This window comes from Saccopteryx leptura, chromosome 3 (genome assembly GCF_036850995.1).
Source record: "Saccopteryx leptura isolate mSacLep1 chromosome 3, mSacLep1_pri_phased_curated, whole genome shotgun sequence".
Lineage (NCBI taxonomy): Eukaryota > Metazoa > Chordata > Mammalia > Chiroptera > Emballonuridae > Saccopteryx > Saccopteryx leptura.
Window position 1 is genome coordinate 75,931,568 of NC_089505.1, and position 18,272 is coordinate 75,949,839.

Below are 18,272 nucleotides of genomic sequence, written 5' to 3' on the forward strand. Positions count from 1 at the left end.
AAACATATTTTTATATTTCAAATAAAGAATATGATCTAACTAGAAGGAGGGGACAAAACACTGGATGGTTAAGGATCTACCACCTCCAAAACCCTCCTCATTTCTTCTGAAGACAGAACCTGATGTGGTGGGTTTTTAACACATGCAAACGGATCGGATGTGTCCTTGTTTCCTCTTACTTATGGACTTCTCCCCACTGACCCTTTCACCTTAATGATAATTTGGATGAGTACAGACTTCTTCACTCACAGTTTATTCCTTGAGTGTATGTCACCACATTTTCTGGCATTATTTTTTTGTTTGAAAGTGAGCTCTCATCAAGTCTTTCACTCTCATATTCTCTCTGCTTCTCTGGAAAATACCCCACCATTGACCTCTAGGACTGAAGCGGACATCCTGTTCCTTGCTTTCCTCCTGAAAATCACAGCATAGGTGGCCCTTCTCTTTCTATTACTCATGCCTGTTAATTTTCTAATCCCAGTCTCTCTGTATTCTATCTTATTGTACAACATCTTCTCAATATTGTCTTCCAATTTCATAATTGTATCTCCAGCTATATCTTCTTGGTGGAATGAATATTTTGAATGTGTTATTCCAAAATTTTATTTTTACCTTTCTGATATTTGCCTAGTTTATTTCTAAAATTCTATATCCGTCTATGATATAACTCCTGTTGTTGTTCCGAGAATATAATTTTATGCTTTTTTAATTTTTTCAGATATGAGTTTCATATGTTCCTAGTGCTCTTTTTCCTTAGGTCTGATCACCCCCATTAATGACTCTCACTGTCCTTCATACCCCTCTTAGTCATTATCAGAATTTCTCTGTGTTGTCCATTCCTGTGGACAATCATCTCACACACACATAATTCTCCACAAAGGGTTTCTCCCAGGCCCATCCTGACATTCAAGACTGAAAAAGGTAGCTAACTGCAGCTACCCTGTCTTGTGGCATTTGTTCTTCAAAATTTAACACTTGACTGTGATATGCCCTACAGAAATGGCTCCAAGGTGAGCCTCACATTCACACTTGGGCAGACACTTGGTTCATGCTAGACTGGATTGAATCAGTTTCACACACCTGTGAGGGATAGGGCTCTGTGTTGACCATGGACTAGATCAGTGGGCAGAGATATCTTAGTGTCCACATCAAGCATCTAGAAAAGATGACACTGACTCCAATTTTCACCTTACTCAAAGATCTTCTCCCTGCTTGTGAGGTCCCTGATATACTTGTCATGTCCACAAGAGTGCATACCTTCACTTTGATGATCCCTGGTTAGACTGCGACACAAGTGGTCACTCAACTTTGGCTGTTTTCTTGTGGGGGTTCTTTTTTTTTTTTGTATTTTTCTGAAGTGAGAAGCGGGGAGGCAGACAGACTCCCACATGCGCTCCATGGGATCCACCAGGCAATTCCACCAGGAGGTGAGGCTCTGCCCATCTAGGGCAGTGCTCTGTTGCAACCAGAGCCATTCCAGCGCCTGAGGCAGAGGCCATGGAGCCATCCTCAGTGCCTGGGGCCAACTTTGCTCCTATGGAGCCTTGGCTGTGGGAGGGGAAGAGAGAGACAGACTGGAAAGGAGAGGAGGAAGGGTGGAGAAGCAGATGGGCGCTTCTCCTGTGTGCTCTGGTGGGAATTAAACCCGGGACTTCCATATGCCGGGCCAATGCTCTACCGCTGATCCAACCGGCCAGGGCCTCAGCTTTGGCTGTTTTTATCTATTGTGGTTCTTTCTCCAGTTTGGAAATTTTTATTTTTGTTTTTGATTTTTTTATTTTTCTTTTTGAAATGGCTATGGCTCTTGAGTAGGCACATCTCTAGTCAACCTTAGACTATGGAGCCCAACAGTTGAACTTTCATGTCTCACCCGGCACATCTAAATCAGATCTGAAATTAACATTGACCTCTCCCATATACATAGGACCAGTCATGCCACGAGCACTCTGAGGACTGGGGTTCATGACAATTTGGAGCAGATGAGGAAACTGGGGTTCCAAAATTAGACATTACTGCTCAAGGTCACATGAACACTGATTGATGGAGGAATATTGAAATAAGATCAGCTTTGTTCTCCAAATTAGAGGTGTAACCCACTCATTGTCCCCTAAAATGAAGAGAGAGACACAGGATGAGGGAACAGCTCTGCCTGAGAAACAAGGGCAGCAAGGAAGCAGGAATGAGTCACAATCTTGTTTGAAGAAATGTGGGGGTGGACGCTGTTACAAGGAAGAGAGAACTTCATGAAGTGTCGCGGTCCAGCCATGACGAGTCTATTATGGGGTCTTCGAATGGGAAAAGGTATGAAATTGAATAAATGATAAACAGAAACTTAAAGATATATACATAAGGATTGGTTCAGGAGGACTGCAAGGTGAACAGTCTCAACTGCTCCTAAGCCGATGCAATCGCCACCCCCCCCCCCAAGCACATCCATCTTTATTCAGGGAAAAAAACGTGCTCCATTAGCAATTCAATTGTTTCCAAGACAACTCAAAGACAACCCCCACCATACCATTCAAATCTAACTTTACATCAGTAAGAATCTAGCTTCCAGCCTGCTCTGGAGAACATGGGTGGGACAAGCGAGAATCAGGTATAGCTCTTTGTTAACTGGGCAGGTAAAGTGGGGGTTAGGCCCAGCACCTCTGTCCCCAAGATATATCCAAATTGCAAAATACCCTGTTTATACTTTGGTCCCCATTAAGGGATTTGAGAGAAAGAAAGCCACACTCTGGGGCCGGAAGGGACATGTTTCCTTCCCTTATTTTTCTCTACTTCTCTGTTGTGCTCATTGTCAGAGACACTGGACCTGAACTGCACAGGGAGACGGTGGACCTGTCCCTGCTGATCTGAGCTCTGCAGTCATAGGGACCCACATCTTCCTGAAGTATCTCCAGGGCTGGTGACCACCATCCATGGTGAGGACCCCACAGGGAGGAGCTGATGGACGGGCTAAGGATGAAGGTGACCCCATGGGGGAGGCTCTGACAGGGAAGGACGTGCCCTGGGTCACCTCACCTGGAAGGGGTATCTCATGAGGCTCAGGGTCTATTTTCTGTTCCATCCTGGAAACACGAGCAAGGTTTCAAAGGAGGAAATATTCATCTTACTGTGGGGCTGCTGATGTGACAATCCCATGACAAAGAGGGCCAGCCCCCAAATGGCCACACCCTGTGTGTTTATCCGTCATGAGAGAACCATAGTCTCTTCCATCTGCACAGCTGGGACCGGAGAGAGGAGATGCCATGACCCCCACACTCACAGCCCTGCTCTGCCTGGGTGAGATTAGAGGAGGGGGAGGGGAAGCCCTGGTCTGGGAGGGATGTCACCCCACAGCCAGGCTCTGCTCTCTCAGCACATCAGACTCAGCAGGCTTACAGGGTGGAAGGTTCTGCTCAGGATTCAGGGGCCAATCTCTCACAGGGACTCTCTTCCAGGGCTGAGCATGGGCCTGAGGACTGAAATGCAGTGGGGTGAGTCTGTCCCCAAAACTACCAGGTTCCATCTCTTTTTGGGGAACAAGAAGGCAAAACCTGATCAGCTGACAAAGGGAGAAATCAACTCTGGGCTAATAGCTGGGGGCATAAAGGAGTGTCCTGGGGGACATCTGGGAACTAGAAACAGCGGTGAATATCTTGTGACCCAGGTTCTGGTTTTCTTGCAGGGACCCTACCAAAACCCACCATCTGGGCTGAGCCAGGCTCTGTCACTCCCTGGGGGAGCCCTGTGACCATCTGGTGTCAGGGGACCCTGAAATCCCAGGAGTTTCATCTGTACAAAGAGGGAAGTGCAACACGTTGGGTCATACTGCAGCTTGAGAACGCGGCCAACTTCTCCATCCCATCGGTGCAATGGAAACACACAGGACACTATCATTGTAAATATAAAAGTTCCACTCACTGGTCAGAGCAGAGTGACCCGCTGGAGCTGGTGATGACAGGTGAGGGGGCACTCAGGGTCTCAGCCTCAGGCTCTGTCCTCAGAAAGGGGGTCTGCTCTCAGGGAGTCTCCCCTCTCAGAGCCCAGCCCTGGAGGATGTAAGGGAGGTGTAAGCCCCATCTAACACGCTGCCTCCTCCTCTCCTAGGATTCTACAGCAAACCCAGCCTTTCAGCCCTGCCCAGCCCTGTCGTGACCTCAGGAGGGAACGTGACCCTCCAGTGTGGCTCAGGGCTTGGATTTGACAGGTTCATTCTGACTAAGGAAGGAGATCTAAGACTCTCCCAGACCCTGGATGCACAACGATACCCCAGTGGGCAGTTCCAGGCCTTGTTCCTTGTGAACCCCATGACCCCCAGCCACAGGTGGATGTTTAGATGTTATGGTTATTTCAGGAACAGACCCCAGGTGTGGTCACACTCCAGTGACCCATTGGAGCTCCTGGTCTCAGGTGAGAAAGTCTCTATTTTGCCCCTTCCATGTAGTAAAGCACCTGACAAGTTACTAGGATCCTCGCTGACATGGAAGCCCCTTGTGAGATGATTGAATTTGGACAACACAGGTCTCATGGGCCAGAGACACAGAAGTGAGAGACAGTGAGACCTGGGGACCAGGATGAGAGAAGAGGGTTTATGGGGGAAACAACCCCTGTAACTCATGTCTGGTCTCCCCAGGTGTGTCTCAGAAGCCCTCCCTCCTGACCCAGCAGGGCCCCATCGTGGTCTCTGGACAGAGCCTGACTCTCCAGTGTCACTCTGATGTCGGCTATGACAGATTTGCTCTGTCCAAGGAAGGGCAGCCTGACCTCCCCCAGATTCTTGTCCTGCAGCCCCAGGCTGGGCTCTCTCAGGCCAACTTCTCCCTGGACACTGTGAGCAGCTCCCACGGGGGCCGGTACAGATGCTACGGTGGATACAACATCTCCTCTGAGTGGTCAGCTTCCAGTGACCCCGTGGACATCCTGGTGGCAGGTGAGGAGCCAGAAGTTTCCATCAGGGAACCAGATTTTAAACAGGTCCTTCTGGGGAATCCACAATGTTCAGTGCTGAAATAAAGAAAGTCAAGTCCTGGGGAGAAAAAGAGAAACAGAGAGACAGGGGATGGGAGGGGAGGGGAGACTCAGAGAAACAGAGACAGACAGAGAGGAGGGTCCTCAGAGAGAGGGCTGATGACTCTCAGTCAAAACAAGGTAGCAGGCAGCCCTCACCCACCTCCCTCTCTCTAGGACGGCCCCCTGACAGACCCTCCCTCTCGGTGCAGCCAGGCCCCACGGTGGCCTCAGGAGAGAATGTGACCCTGCTGTGTCAGTCACAGAGCCCGACAGACACTTTCCTTCTGTCCAAGGAGGGGACAGCCGATCCCCCCCTGCATCTTAGATCAGAGCTCCGAGCTCAGCAGTACCAGGCAGAGTTCTCCATGAGTCCTGTGACCTCAGCCCATGGGGGGACCTACAGGTGCTACAGCTCACAGAGCACCAATCCCTACCTGCTGTCACAGCCCAGTGAGCCCTTGGAGCTTCTGGTCTCAGGTGAGGGGCCCACAAACCTGTTCTTTTTGAGCTCAGTTAGTTCAGGGCGCTGTCCCTGGAGCATCTGAGATAGTAGTAATACGTGTGGGTTCCAGGGGGTTTCTATTGACAGGACATTGAAAAACCCCTGACACCAATGCCTCCTCCTCGGGCCCTGGGTCCTCAGCTGTTGAGTAAGTGGGATCTCTCAGCTGTAGGCAAAAGCTTAGGATTTCTGTGCCTCTGACTAAACACAGAACACACAGGTCTCAGTTATTTCTGAATAAACACCTTTTTATTCATAATCCTGAACTCTTGGATGCAGCTCTTATTGAAGCGACTGAGAACAAGTTCTGAATTCAGAGATCACAGGAGGCTGAGGGAGTCTGGTTAGGAGACCAGGGAACCTGGCAGAGTCAAGACAGGGCTCATTGCGGGGCTATGTAAGAGTTATGATCTGAGAAGTGGGGAAATCTGAGAGCACTGAAACCAGAAGGAAGGCTTGTGTGTTTGCAGGTCCTCACTCACTCCCTCATTTCACAATTCTCAGGAGCAGCTGACACCATCAGTCTCTCACAAAACAAATCAGCCCCCAAGAGTGGTGAGTAAGAAAAATTCTCCATTATGGGGCTGGGCACAGAGGGGCCCCTCCTGTCAAGGGGAAGCAGGTGTCTTAGGCGGATGGTGAGGGTCCTGCGGTTTGGATTTTCCTGACCTCCGTGACCTCTTTGTGCACAATTCCTAGCCTCCCACCCCCAGGACTACACAGCAGGGAACCTCATCCGGATGGGCGTGGCTGGACTGATCCTGCTGGCCCTCGGGGTGCTGCTGTTTCAGGCTCGCAACAGTCCGAGAAGGACCCACGAGGCAGCCAGGAGGTGAGCACCGCAGTGGTTGCCGACCCTCAGAGTGCCTGTGAAGTGAAAGAAAATCTGGACCATGATGAGTTGGGAGAACTACCTGCTAGGAATGTGCAGTGGCGTCAACAGGGTTTGGGTGCAGAAAATGGCGGAGTGCTCCCTGCACAGGACTCTTCCTCCATTAAATGTGCATTTATTTCCTCTCCCTACCATGCTTGACCTTGTGTAACTGGCTTCCTTCTCTTTCGACTCTGGGACATGAAGGTCCACACCACATGGCCGGGTTGGGTGCACTCACCTAAAACCTCATGCTCTGCCCCACTTCTATTTAATATGATCTAAATTTCTAACCACCACATGACCAGGTGAATTTGTTGAGTCTTCATCTGTTTGGTTCGCAGGACTTTACTTGGATTTAATAACTAAGTAGATGGGTAAAATGAGACTTGGAAAAGATAAGCCAAAAATGATGTCTACTACCCTCTCTGAACCCACAATCCTTCCTGTTTTCACCAGATGCCACTGGTGTCATTTCTCCAGAAATGTCATCAATTGGAATCCCCACATGATTGTTTGAAGGGACAGCCTGGTGGTGTTCTGCCTCTGAATGAACATGTTTAGAATGGCCTGATTGGTGGCATTTACATACATATATATATATATATATATATATATATAATGAAGTATTATTCAGCCACAAGAGAGATGGACATCCTGCCATTTGTGAGAACACTGATGGATATCAAGGGCATTATGCTAAGTGAGATAAATCAGACAGATAAAAACAAATACTGAATTCCACATCTATGTGGAATCTAAAAAAAAGCCAAACTTGTAGAAACAGAGAGTAGAGTGGTGGTTACCCACAGGCAGTGTAGGGGAAATGGAGAGACTGATTGGTTACAGAAGGTAAACTTCCAATTACACGATTAACAAGTCATGGGGATCTGAAGTATAAGCATGGTGACTACAGTTAATAATACTGTATTACATTCCTAAGAGTTGCAAAGAGAATGTGTTGTTGTTCTCACAACAACAAAAAACTTACCAATTATGTGACTTTTAATAAAATTGTTAGCTAACATTATGGTAGTATCATATTGCTATATTTAAATGTATCAAATCAACACATTGTCACCTAACACCTACACAGTGTTGTATGTCAGTTACATCTCAATAAAGCTGGAAAAATTATTCTCAGGCCTGATGTAAGAAAAACTTATCTAGCCCAACCAGGCAGTGGCACAGTGGATAGAGCGTCAGACTGGGATGCAGAGGAACCACGTTTGAGACGAGGTCACTGGCTTGAGCGTGGGCTCACCAGCTTGAGTACAGGGTCTCTGGCTTGAGCGTGGGATCATAGACGTGACCCCATGGTCACTAGCCTGAGCCCAAAGGTCGCTGGCTTGAGTCCAAGGTCACTGGCTTGAGTAAGGGGTCACTCGCTGTGCTCTAGTTCCCCAGTCCCCCAGTCAAGGCACATATGAGAAAGCAATCAGTGAACTACTAAGGTGCTGCAATGAAGAATTGATGCTTCTCAACTCTCTCCCTTCCTGTCTGTCTGTCTCTGTGTGTCCCTCTCTCTGTGTGTCTCTGTTTCTGTCTCTGTCACAAACACAAAAAAAATACAAAGTGCAACCCCCCAGCCTCCCAGATCCCTCCTCCTCACCTCTCCGTATGGTGAGTGGCAGAGACAAACTCCACAGCTAGCTCTTCAGAGCTGCTCTCTCCCCTGAAGACTAGAGGTGCTCTGTCTGGTCTCCTGGTATGTTGGGACGCAGGGAGGAGCACCTGGATTCTTGAGATCATCAAGCCTGAGATTCTAAACGCTAAAAGCATAAACCTCACCCTCACCGCCCACCCCACCCACCATCACGACTGCAGTCCTAACTACATTATAGCACAGCAACATCTTAGCTGAGGCTAACCCCAGGAATTTCAGAGCTAAAATTTGTAATACAGCAACACCTACTGGAAAATAATAGAGAAACCTCTTGCAAGCGAATGCCACTCCTTTTGTTGAATGTTTCCTTCTTTTCTTGTGGAATCACACAGAGACTGCACTCCTACCCTCCCAGGGCTGCAACTGTCTCTCTTGAGCAGCCCATAGAGAGGCTGATGTTTAACCTCCTGCAGGGCCCACAGGCCCAGAACCTACAAATTGCAGATTAGGTCATTCCTGCCCAGAATACCTCCAGACCTTATGGACATGCCCCATGACCCTTCTCTGTCCATAAAACTCCTATATCCTCCCCCAGCCCGACCCCAGCTGTGGACTCCCAGGAAGAGCCCCTCTGTGAAAGGAAAAGAGGGCTGCCCTGGGGGAGGGGGCACAGGAATTTCAGAAGATGATGGGGGGTGTTAAGATGAGAGGGTGGGAAAGACTGAAATCCACACTGCGTGACCTGGCACCTCTCCTCACCCCTGAGTTACTGGCCCATCTGGGAGCAGGTGGGATCTGCTACCCTGAGATCTCGGGGACCCTGTCAGGAGACACCCCCATTCTGCCCCAGCAGATGCTGCCATGAAGGACCCACAGACTAAGAAGGGCATGGAGCTGGACCCTCAGGTGAGGCCCCTGTTTCTGTCCTGGTCACCAAATATTTTCCTGTTGCCCAATTTAATCCAATGGACACTTCCCTGTCCTCACCTCACCTGGTTCATAGCAGTGTCCCACACTGACCTCTCCTTCTGGGCACCCAGGTCACCCTGCTGTGACTCACTCCTGGTTTCCTTGTGACATCATGGCATTAGAAATATGCACTGAGGGAGGTGATAAAATATAGTGAATAAGGTAATGTATTCAATCAAGAGTCAAATACATTACTAAAAAAGGTATTAAATATCAATCTATACACATCTAAGAAAAATATTTTTTAATGAGATTTGAAAATTTTTTTTGTATTTTTCCAAAGTGAGAAGCAGGAGGCGGGGGGGGGGGGGCTGAAACAGACAGACAGACTCCCACATGCGCCTGAACAGGATCTACCCGGCATGCCCACCAGGAGGTGATGCTCGGCCCATCTGGGGCATTTCTCCATTGCAGCTGGAGCCATTCTAGTGCCTGAGAAGGAGGCCATGGAGCCATCCTCAGCACCCAGGCCAACGTTGCTCCAATGAAGTCTTGACTGTGGCATGGGGAGAGAGAGATAGAGGAAGGGAGAGGGGGAAGGGTGGAGAAGCAGATGGGCGCTTCTCTTGTGTGTCCTGGCTGGAATCGAACCCGGGACTTCAACATGCCGGTCGACCCTCTACCACTAAGCCAACTGTCCAGGGTGAGATTTGAATTTTGAAAAATTTTATTTATTGATTATAGACAGAGAGGAGAGAAAGAGAGAAACATCCCCTTGTTGTGCCATTCATTATGTGTTCATTGGTTGATTTTTTTTAAATTTTTAAATTTATTTATTCATTTTAGAGAAGAGAGACAGAGAGAGAGAGAGAGAGAGAGAAGGGGGGAGGAGCAGGAAGTATCAACTCCCATATGTACCTTGACCGGGTAAGCCTAGAATTTTGAACCGGCAACCTCAGCATTTCAGGTCGACGCTTTATCCACTGCGCCACCACAGGGCAGGTCTTTTTGGTTGATTCTTGTATGTGCCTTGGCCAGGGATTGAAGCTGCAATCCTGGCTTATTGGGAGGATACTCTAACCCAGTGGTCCCCAACCCCCGGGCCGTGGACCAGTACCAGTCCGTAGGCCATTTGGTACCGGTCCACAGAGAAAGAATAACGAACTTACATTATTTCCGTTTTATTTATATTTAAGTCTGAACAATGTTTTATTTTTAAAAAATGACCAGATTCCCTCTGTTACATCCGTCTAAGATTCACTCTTGATGCTTGTCTCGGTCACGTGATACATTTATCCGTCCCACCCTAAAGGCCGTGAAAATATTTTCTGACATTAAACCAGTCCGTGGCCCAAAAAAGGTTGGGGACCACTGCTCTAACCAACTGAGCTACCGCACCAAGGCCATCTAAAATTGTATAATGTGGTCCTGGCCGGTTTGCTCAGTGGTAGAGCATCGGCCTGGCATGCAGGAGTCCTGGGTTCGATTCCCGGCCAGAGCACACAGGAGAAGCACCCATCTGCTTCTCCACCCCTCCCCCTCTCCTTCCTCTCTGTCTCTCTCTTCCCCTCCTGCAGCCAAGGCTCCATTAGAGCAGAGTTGGCCCAGGCACTGAGGATGGCTCTGTGGCCTCTACGTCAGGTGCTAGAATGGCTCTGGTTGCAACAGAGCAACACCCCAGATGGGCAGAGCATCGCCCCCTGGTGGGCGTGCCGGGTGGATCCCGGTCGGGCGCATGCAGGAGTCTGTCTGACTGCCTCCCCGTTTCCAACTTCAGAAAAATACAAAAAAGTAAAATAAAATAAAATTGTACAATGTGTGTGTGAAAGTTACTATCCATAATTCAATCTGCCTGTCTAGGCGGTGGTGTAGTGGATGGAGCGTCAGACTGGGATGCGGAAGGATCCATGTTCGAGACCCTGAGATTGCCTGCTTGAGCAAAAAGCTCACCAGCTTGGACCCAAGGTCACTGGCTTGAGCAAGAGGTTACTCAGTCTGCTGAAGGCCCCAGGTCAAGGCACATATGAGAAAGCAATCAATGAACAACTAAGGTGTCACAATGAAAAACTGATGACTGATGCTTCTCATCTCTCTCCATTCCTGTCTGTCTGTCCCTGTCTATCCCTCCCTCTGACTCTCTCTCTGTCCCTGTAAAAACAAAACAAAACAAAATTAATCTTTGAGGTGTCATAATATTCTTTAATGATTTTTTTATTGGTTGCTTTTGGAGAGGATCAGGGAGAGACAGAGAAACATCAATTTATTTCACTTAGTTGTGCATTCATTGGTTGCTTCTTGTATGTGCCCTGACCAAGGATTGAACCCGCAACCTTGGCGTATCGAGATAATGCTCTAACCAACTGAGCAACCTGGCCAGGGGCCTCATCATATTAACTTTGGAAAAAATATCTTTTTTTTTAAATTTATTGATTTTTAGGGGGAAGGGGAGAAGCAGGAAGCATCAACTTGTACTAGTTGCTTTGTGTATGTGCCTTGACCAGGCAAGCCCAGGATTTTCAAACTGGTAACATCGGTGTTCCATGTCAACTTTATCCACTGAGCCACCACAGGTCAGGCAGGAAAAAATACCTTACAAATTTTGCGAGTAATGGTGTTCAAACCTTACCAAATATATGTCATTCAAGTTCAAAGTGACCAACTTTCTCGCAGATTAGCTTTTGAAAAATTCAACAGTGTTAAATATTATATGTTCTATGTGTGTTTAAAAACAGTCTGTCTTTTTGTGATATAGTTTAATTCAACGGGTCACACTAGTGCTTGTGTGTTTTAAATTTTTGAAGCCTACAATCATTTTGTTGTCTCTAACAATTTGCATCTGTTTTATAATATTGCAGGGAGATATGACAGGACTTAACAATAAATGATAATATTGTCTCTTTCTTCTTGTGAATATGTTCATTTCACTTGTAAGTTTTACAAGCAACAAGATTTCCCATAAACAAAATGAACTCTTGGCTTTCACCTATAATTTGTCAGACTCCAAGGGTTTTGAATTTGATGAAAAGTTCTACCAGCCACGTGTTTATTTGGTTTAATGTGTTTCCAAGTTGAAATCACATTTAACCCAACATGATTAATTGCAATGTTATATAACAATGTATAATCTCTATAATCTACTTTCCAAATATTCCTAAAACATTCTGAACATTGTATTAAAAAAAAAAAAAGACATGTTCAGGAAACAAACGTATGGAATGATTTGATGAAAGGATTGGCTTAATGTTGGTCAAATAAGTTTGTAAATATGATATATATGCTTGATCGCTTATAGTTTGCATTGGATGTGAGGGACAGGCTGTAAGCAGGCAGTGTCCTTATAACCTAAGGTTTAGTTTTAAGACTAAGCTTTTCCCCACACCCTTGACTGTTGCAGGATAGGGGGTGGTGCACTCTTATGAGGAATCCCATTTATGCCTCAGATAAATAAGTGGCTTTGTATCAGAGACTTCCTTGTTTGTATATTGGATTAAAGGTTTTTATTTCTACACTATAAAATGAGGCAGACCAGGAGCTTGCTCTCTCTCGGTTTCTGAGATTAGCATTAGAGAGGAGAGCAGAGAAAGGCCACGTGGAGGAGAGGAGAAGCAGCCAAATGGCGGAGTACTGAAGGAGAAGCCAGTTTGTGCAGAATTTGTGCAGAGAGAAGGAGATGAGGAACAGAGGTGAATAAGGCTGGTGAGGTTAGAAACCTTTGATTCTAGAGCACTCAGATAAGTCAGTGGCTTTGGGAGCCCTGAATGGAAAGGGAAGTGTTTTCCTACTGTGTGTATTTCTTGCCCTCTGGGTGCAACCTAGGATTAAAGGTAATGGCCCACAGTTCTTGGCTCCGTTGTTTTATTACCATCTGTCCGAATCAAATGTGAACCTGCATGGGCCAGGCAGCTATGATGATGGCCATGGCTACTGGCTTTACACTTAAACTTTTCGGTATGTAAGGGTCAACTGAGATTAAAACTGAGGAGGCGCCTGACCAGGTAGTGGCACAGTGGATGGAGCATCAGACTGTGATGCGGAAGGACCCAAGTACGAGATCCCAAGGTCACCAGCTTGAGTGCGGGCTCATCTGGTTTGAGCAAAGCTCACCAGCTTGGACCCAAGGTCGCTGGATCCAGCAAGGGGTTATTCGGTCCGCTGAAGGCCCGCGGTCAAGGCACATATGAGAAAGCAACTAAGGTGTAGCAATGCACAATGAAAAACTAACGATTGATGCTCCTCATCTCTCTGTCCCTGTCTATCCCTCTCTCTTACTCTCTCTGTCTCTGTAAAACTGAGGAGGCATAAATGTAATCAAGTTAAGAAATCTATCAAAATGTTTGTTTTGTTTTTATAACTGTGTGGATGAAAAGGGGGCCACACAGTGAACGCGAGAAGCTCAGGAGAGGCCTTGAAGACTTAGAGACCTAAAGTAACCACACAGGATGGCCTGAAATTAAAACTTTCTAACAAACAGCAGTTTGTAGTGGGTAATCATGTCCTAGGGAGGTAATTTTCTCAACAAAGGTCAGTGCATACCTTAATCAAACCTGTTTGTTTTCTTTTGCATCTACATTAAGTACCTGATAAGGTGCCTTTGAAACGTAGATGTAATCTACTCTTCCTGCCCCACTTAGTGCAGGCATCCCAGCAGAGCAGAAATCACCACTCCTGCCTCATTGTTATTATCATGTTAATTAACTGTTAACTATTTTAAGCCTGCCTACATAAAAGGAATTTTAGTATATTGTATGTCTACATTTTTACTTTTTTTTTTTTTTTCTTTAATTTTATACAGAGACAGAGTCAGAGAGAGGGATAGACAGACAGGAACAGAAAGATGGAAGCATCAATCATTAGTTTTTCGTTGCACATTGTGACTTCTTAGTTGTTCATTGATTGCTTTCTCATATGTGCCTTGACCGTGGGCCTTCAGCAGACTGAGTAACCCCTTGTTGGAGCCAGCGACCCTGGGTCCAAGCTGGTGAGCTTTTTGCTTAAGCTAGATGAGCCCGCGCTCAAGCTGGCGACCTCGGGGTCTCGAACCTGGGTCTTTCCACATCCTAGTCCAACGCTCTATCCACTGCGCCACCACCTGGTCAGGCTCTACATTTTTACTTTTTACCCATCACAGAGATTTCCTCCTTTGCTTTCTCCTGCTTTCCAAGTCTATCACCCATCAATTCCGTGTAACTCGCCCTACATGTCTTCCTCTTTGATTCTTATGTATAAAATAAATGGTCAAACTGCCATTTTCCTGAGCACTTTCTCAATCCCTTAGCACTTTGCTTCCCGGCAAATGTCAACAGTTTGTCTCCAAAAAACTCACAGGAGTTCTTACACATTTGGAAGTTTCTTACATTGACAATTGGAAAGACTTTTAATTAGTGTGAAAGCAAATTTTGCCATAAAAAGAAGACAGTTTTGAACCATTGTTTCTTCATAAATAAATGTCACAGTTATAATCATTAAAGAAAACCTACAAATATAATGAATTTGGAAGGACTTTAGCCAGAATGAATTTTCACTGAACATCAGTGTAAAGCAAGTAGCCAAGGCCAACATCAGAGCCACCTGGCCCATGCAGGTTCACATTTCATTCGTTCAGACAGTAATGAAACAACGGAGCCAAGAACTGGTGGGCCATTAGCTTTAATCCTAGCTTGCACTCAGAGGGCAAGAAATACACACAGTGGGTGTTATAAAGTACCTGTACCCCAGATGCTAAAAGTTACTGTACCTCAATTTCGCGGGTTTATGTAGAGACACCAAGTCCAGATGAAATTTGAAGAGTTTTATTAAAGGAGGAGATTTATTAAATACTCTGGCTGCATATGGCTTCCATGGGGCATTCTGGAAACCCATGTGCAAGCTCTCAGGTCCAGCCCTTGCAGCAGGTTATATACCTCTGTTCACACACACACAGGTTGGTGGGAAAAGGAGGAGGGGGATGGGACATAATTCATTAACAAGCTTACAATAGTTGTCTATAGGACCTATAAAAACATTTCTATACATTAAAACTTCTAAGGTAAAATGTAGGATGGTGGGCAATGGGGGAAGGTCACGTGGGGAACTCAGGCCTGGGAATTTTGGCTAGGGCCACCCACAACCAAGCACGCCAAAAGAAACTTCCCAAGAGCCCTTTGGAAAAGAGCGACCATCTGCCAGCCAGTGAGATTTCGCCATGTCATATTAGCTCGACCACCCTAGGGACCCTTTAAATATCTCTCACGTGGGTCACCCCTTGCAACTTCTCTGACCCCTGACCCCCGGGACCAGAGAACATCGTCCGGGCAGCACAGTACTCAATAAACCCTTTACTACTATTCCACACTTTGTGGCTCTGGCCCATTCCTTCTTTCTCACTGGGGAAAAATACCTTACATTTTGGTGCTGAAACCCAGGAGGAGTTGAAGTCAGCAAAGACCACTCCTCTTCCCTTCTCCTCTGAGAAAGAACCAGGATCTCCGACCTTCCACCCACTTTGGTGCACGGTGCAGTAAGTCCCCTGCCTCCAGCCTTCCTCTCAGTTCTTTCTGCCGAGACTCCCTGTCCAAAACCATAGTTACGTCAGGGACCTCTTTCCATCTGAGTGTGTGTGTGCCTGTGGAGATGTCCCGAGCACATCCACTTTCCCTATCTATCCGTGGCCAAAGCTTGATTTTTGGGACACCAGTTCTCAACTCTGACTACTCCGAGAACTGAGGGTGGCCATGGGGGCACAGGAATCTTCCTCCCTAAAAAAGAAGAAACTGTTCTTCTTCTCTGCTGTGGCCAGGCCACAGAACCCACTGAATTAGCCTCCTGAAGGGACTTTCGGTTTTAACACCATCACCAATTTAACTATCACCAAAAAAAGCTGGGAACTGATTGGAGATCCCTTACATTCATGGCTTCTAATTATTCACGTGCCCATCCTTAATCTCTGTGCTGCCTGTTCCATTGTGCAGACCTTTTTTTTTTTTTTTTTTGGCCAGAGAAACCTCACCTAAAACCTCCACTCCTGATCTTTCCTTCTCCGTGGACCTCCAACTCTCTCTCCCTCCTGCCTGACCCCCGGGGTCACCCCTCTCTCGGGACCCCTCTCTAGTCCCTCTGCAGACCTCTTCCACTTGAGTCTCTTCCCTCCAGAAAGCCCTCTCCCTTCGCAGAATCCTGTTTCTCATTCACTTGCAAAATACCAGTCTCTCTTTCTCCTCCCTTGCTGGTCAGGGGCCCCTCCCTTCTCCACTGTGTTCTTAAGCCCCTCCTCCATCAGGCCATTCTCAGCCTGTCATTGGCCACTTACACCAGTTTGCAGGACTCCCAACCCCAATTTTCTTGCAGGAAGGCCTGGCCCTGTCCTGCCTCTGGCTCCAGCGTTTCCAGCTGGATCTGGGTGCTGGGCTCCCCACGAGCCCCCCTCTTCTTATTCTCAACCCCCAAACCCCTATCCAGGACCTGTGAACATGGCATTTAAAGTTTTTGTTTTTATTTATTTATTTATTTATTTATTTATTTTACAGAGAGAGGGATAGATAGGGACAGACAGACAGGAACGGAGAGATGAGAAGCATCAATCATTAGTTTTTTGTTGCGCATTGCAACACCTTAATTGCTCATTGATTGCCTTCTCATACGTGCCTTGACCGTGGGCCTTCAGCAGACCGAGTAACCCCTTGCTCGAGCCAGCGACCTTGGGCTCAAGCTGGTGAGCTTTTGCTCAAACCAGATGAGCCCTCGCTCAAGCTGGTGACCTCGGGGTCTCGAACCTGGGTCTTCTGCATCCCAGTCCGATGTTCTATCCACTGCGCCACTGCCCGGTCAGGCGCATTTAAAGTTTTTAATGGTCACAACTAGTAGAAACAGGCCAAGGCGGTTCACCAGACCCGCATACAGCAGAAGGTAACACTCCAAACCCAGGCTCTTGTGGCAGCCCTGAGGCTGGCAGAGCAACAGGGGCAAGGCACAGGGGGTGCCCGACCCAAGTCCAGGCTGCAAAGAAAATCCCCAACAGGAGCTTGCATTAAGTGTGGCAAGCAGGCCCACTGTGCCTGACAGGGCCCCTGCCCACAGCTGCCCACTGAGCCCTACCCTAACTGCAAGCAACCGGGTCACTGGTGGAGTGATCGCCCCTTTGGGCAACAGGCTTTTCCTCAGTGTCTCTATGTGGAGGACAAGCCCCCCGAATGGGAAGGCCAAGCTAGCCAGACGGGCTCATCGCTCAAACTCCTGGGACTGACGCCCTGGACTTGGAGACACCCATCAGCCTCACCAAACCTCAGGGTAATGCCACAGGAATGGGATCGCATCCATGAAGTTTCTCCAGTCACAGCCAAACAGATGTTCCTCCTGACACCCCTCAAAACCACCACCTTCTGATTTCCCCTCCCCACGACACCCCTAATCAGCAGGAAGTAGCCAGATGAATAAGTAGAGCCCCTAATTAACACAAAAGATGAGAATGTAGGGTGGTGGGCAATGGGGGAAGGTCACGTGGGGAACTCAGGCCTGGGAATTTTGGCTAGGGCCACCCACAACCAAGCACGCCAAAAGAAACTTCCCAAGAGCCCTTTGGAAAAGAGTGACTGTCTGCCAGCCAGTGAGATTTCACCATGTCATATTAGCTCGACCACCCTAGGGACCCTTTAAATATCTCTCACGTGGATCAACCCTTGCGACTTCTCTGACCCCTGACCCCTGGGACCAGAGAACATCGTCCAGGCAGCGCGGTACTCAATAAACCCTTTACTACTATTCCACAGTTTGTGGCTCTGGCCTGTTCCTTCTTTCTCGGTGGGGAAAAATACCTTACAGGTAACACAACAGCAAAGATATTATTCTGTTGTAAAGTACCCAAACCTCAATTCCACAGGTTTAGGTAGAGACACCAAATCCAGATGAATTTTGAAGAGTTTTATTAAAAGAGGAGATTTATTAAATATGCTGGCTGCATATAGCTTACATCGGGCAATCTGGAAGGCCCAAATCATGTTTGTGAATGCATCTCAGGGGCTTGTTATTACCCTTAATCACACATGGGCTGGGGAGAGACATCATGGCACAAGCTTACAACCTTAGTTTTCACCTATACAGTTTTGGGGAAAAGGATGTGGGGGATGGGACACAATTCATTAGCAAGTTTACAACATTTGTCTATAGGATTCATGAAAAACGTTTTCACAGATTAAAACTTATAAGGTAACACAATAGTAAAAATGTCATTCTACATGCTAAAAGACATTTCTAAATTTTCTAGTGTTTATTTGCCATTCCTTTGTTCAGAGATATATATACATTAATTACAGGCCTTCAGGAGGGGAGGGGTAGTTTCCATGGTGCTAGGGAATAAAATGCCTGCAAATGGCTCATCAAAAAATAAAAGGTTTTTTTCAATCTCTCCCTTCCTGCACCTG

At 47.1% G+C, this 18,272-nt stretch overlaps 1 protein-coding gene across 1 annotated transcript; it reads left to right on the top strand.

Annotated features, from left to right (window-relative positions):
* Positions 1-2,806: 2,806 nt before the first annotated feature.
* On the top strand, positions 2,807-6,802 carry LOC136399352 (leukocyte immunoglobulin-like receptor subfamily A member 6). The gene is made up of 9 exons (XM_066374434.1): positions 2,807-2,921; positions 3,082-3,282; positions 3,441-3,476; positions 3,668-3,943; positions 4,090-4,392; positions 4,616-4,912; positions 5,167-5,469; positions 5,999-6,049; positions 6,194-6,802. The coding sequence occupies exons 2-9, from the start codon at positions 3,249-3,251 to the stop codon at positions 6,328-6,330; spliced, it is 1,437 nt and encodes a 478-aa protein (XP_066230531.1). The 5' UTR covers positions 2,807-2,921; positions 3,082-3,248; the 3' UTR covers positions 6,331-6,802.
* The last annotated feature ends 11,470 nt before the right edge of the window (positions 6,803-18,272 follow it).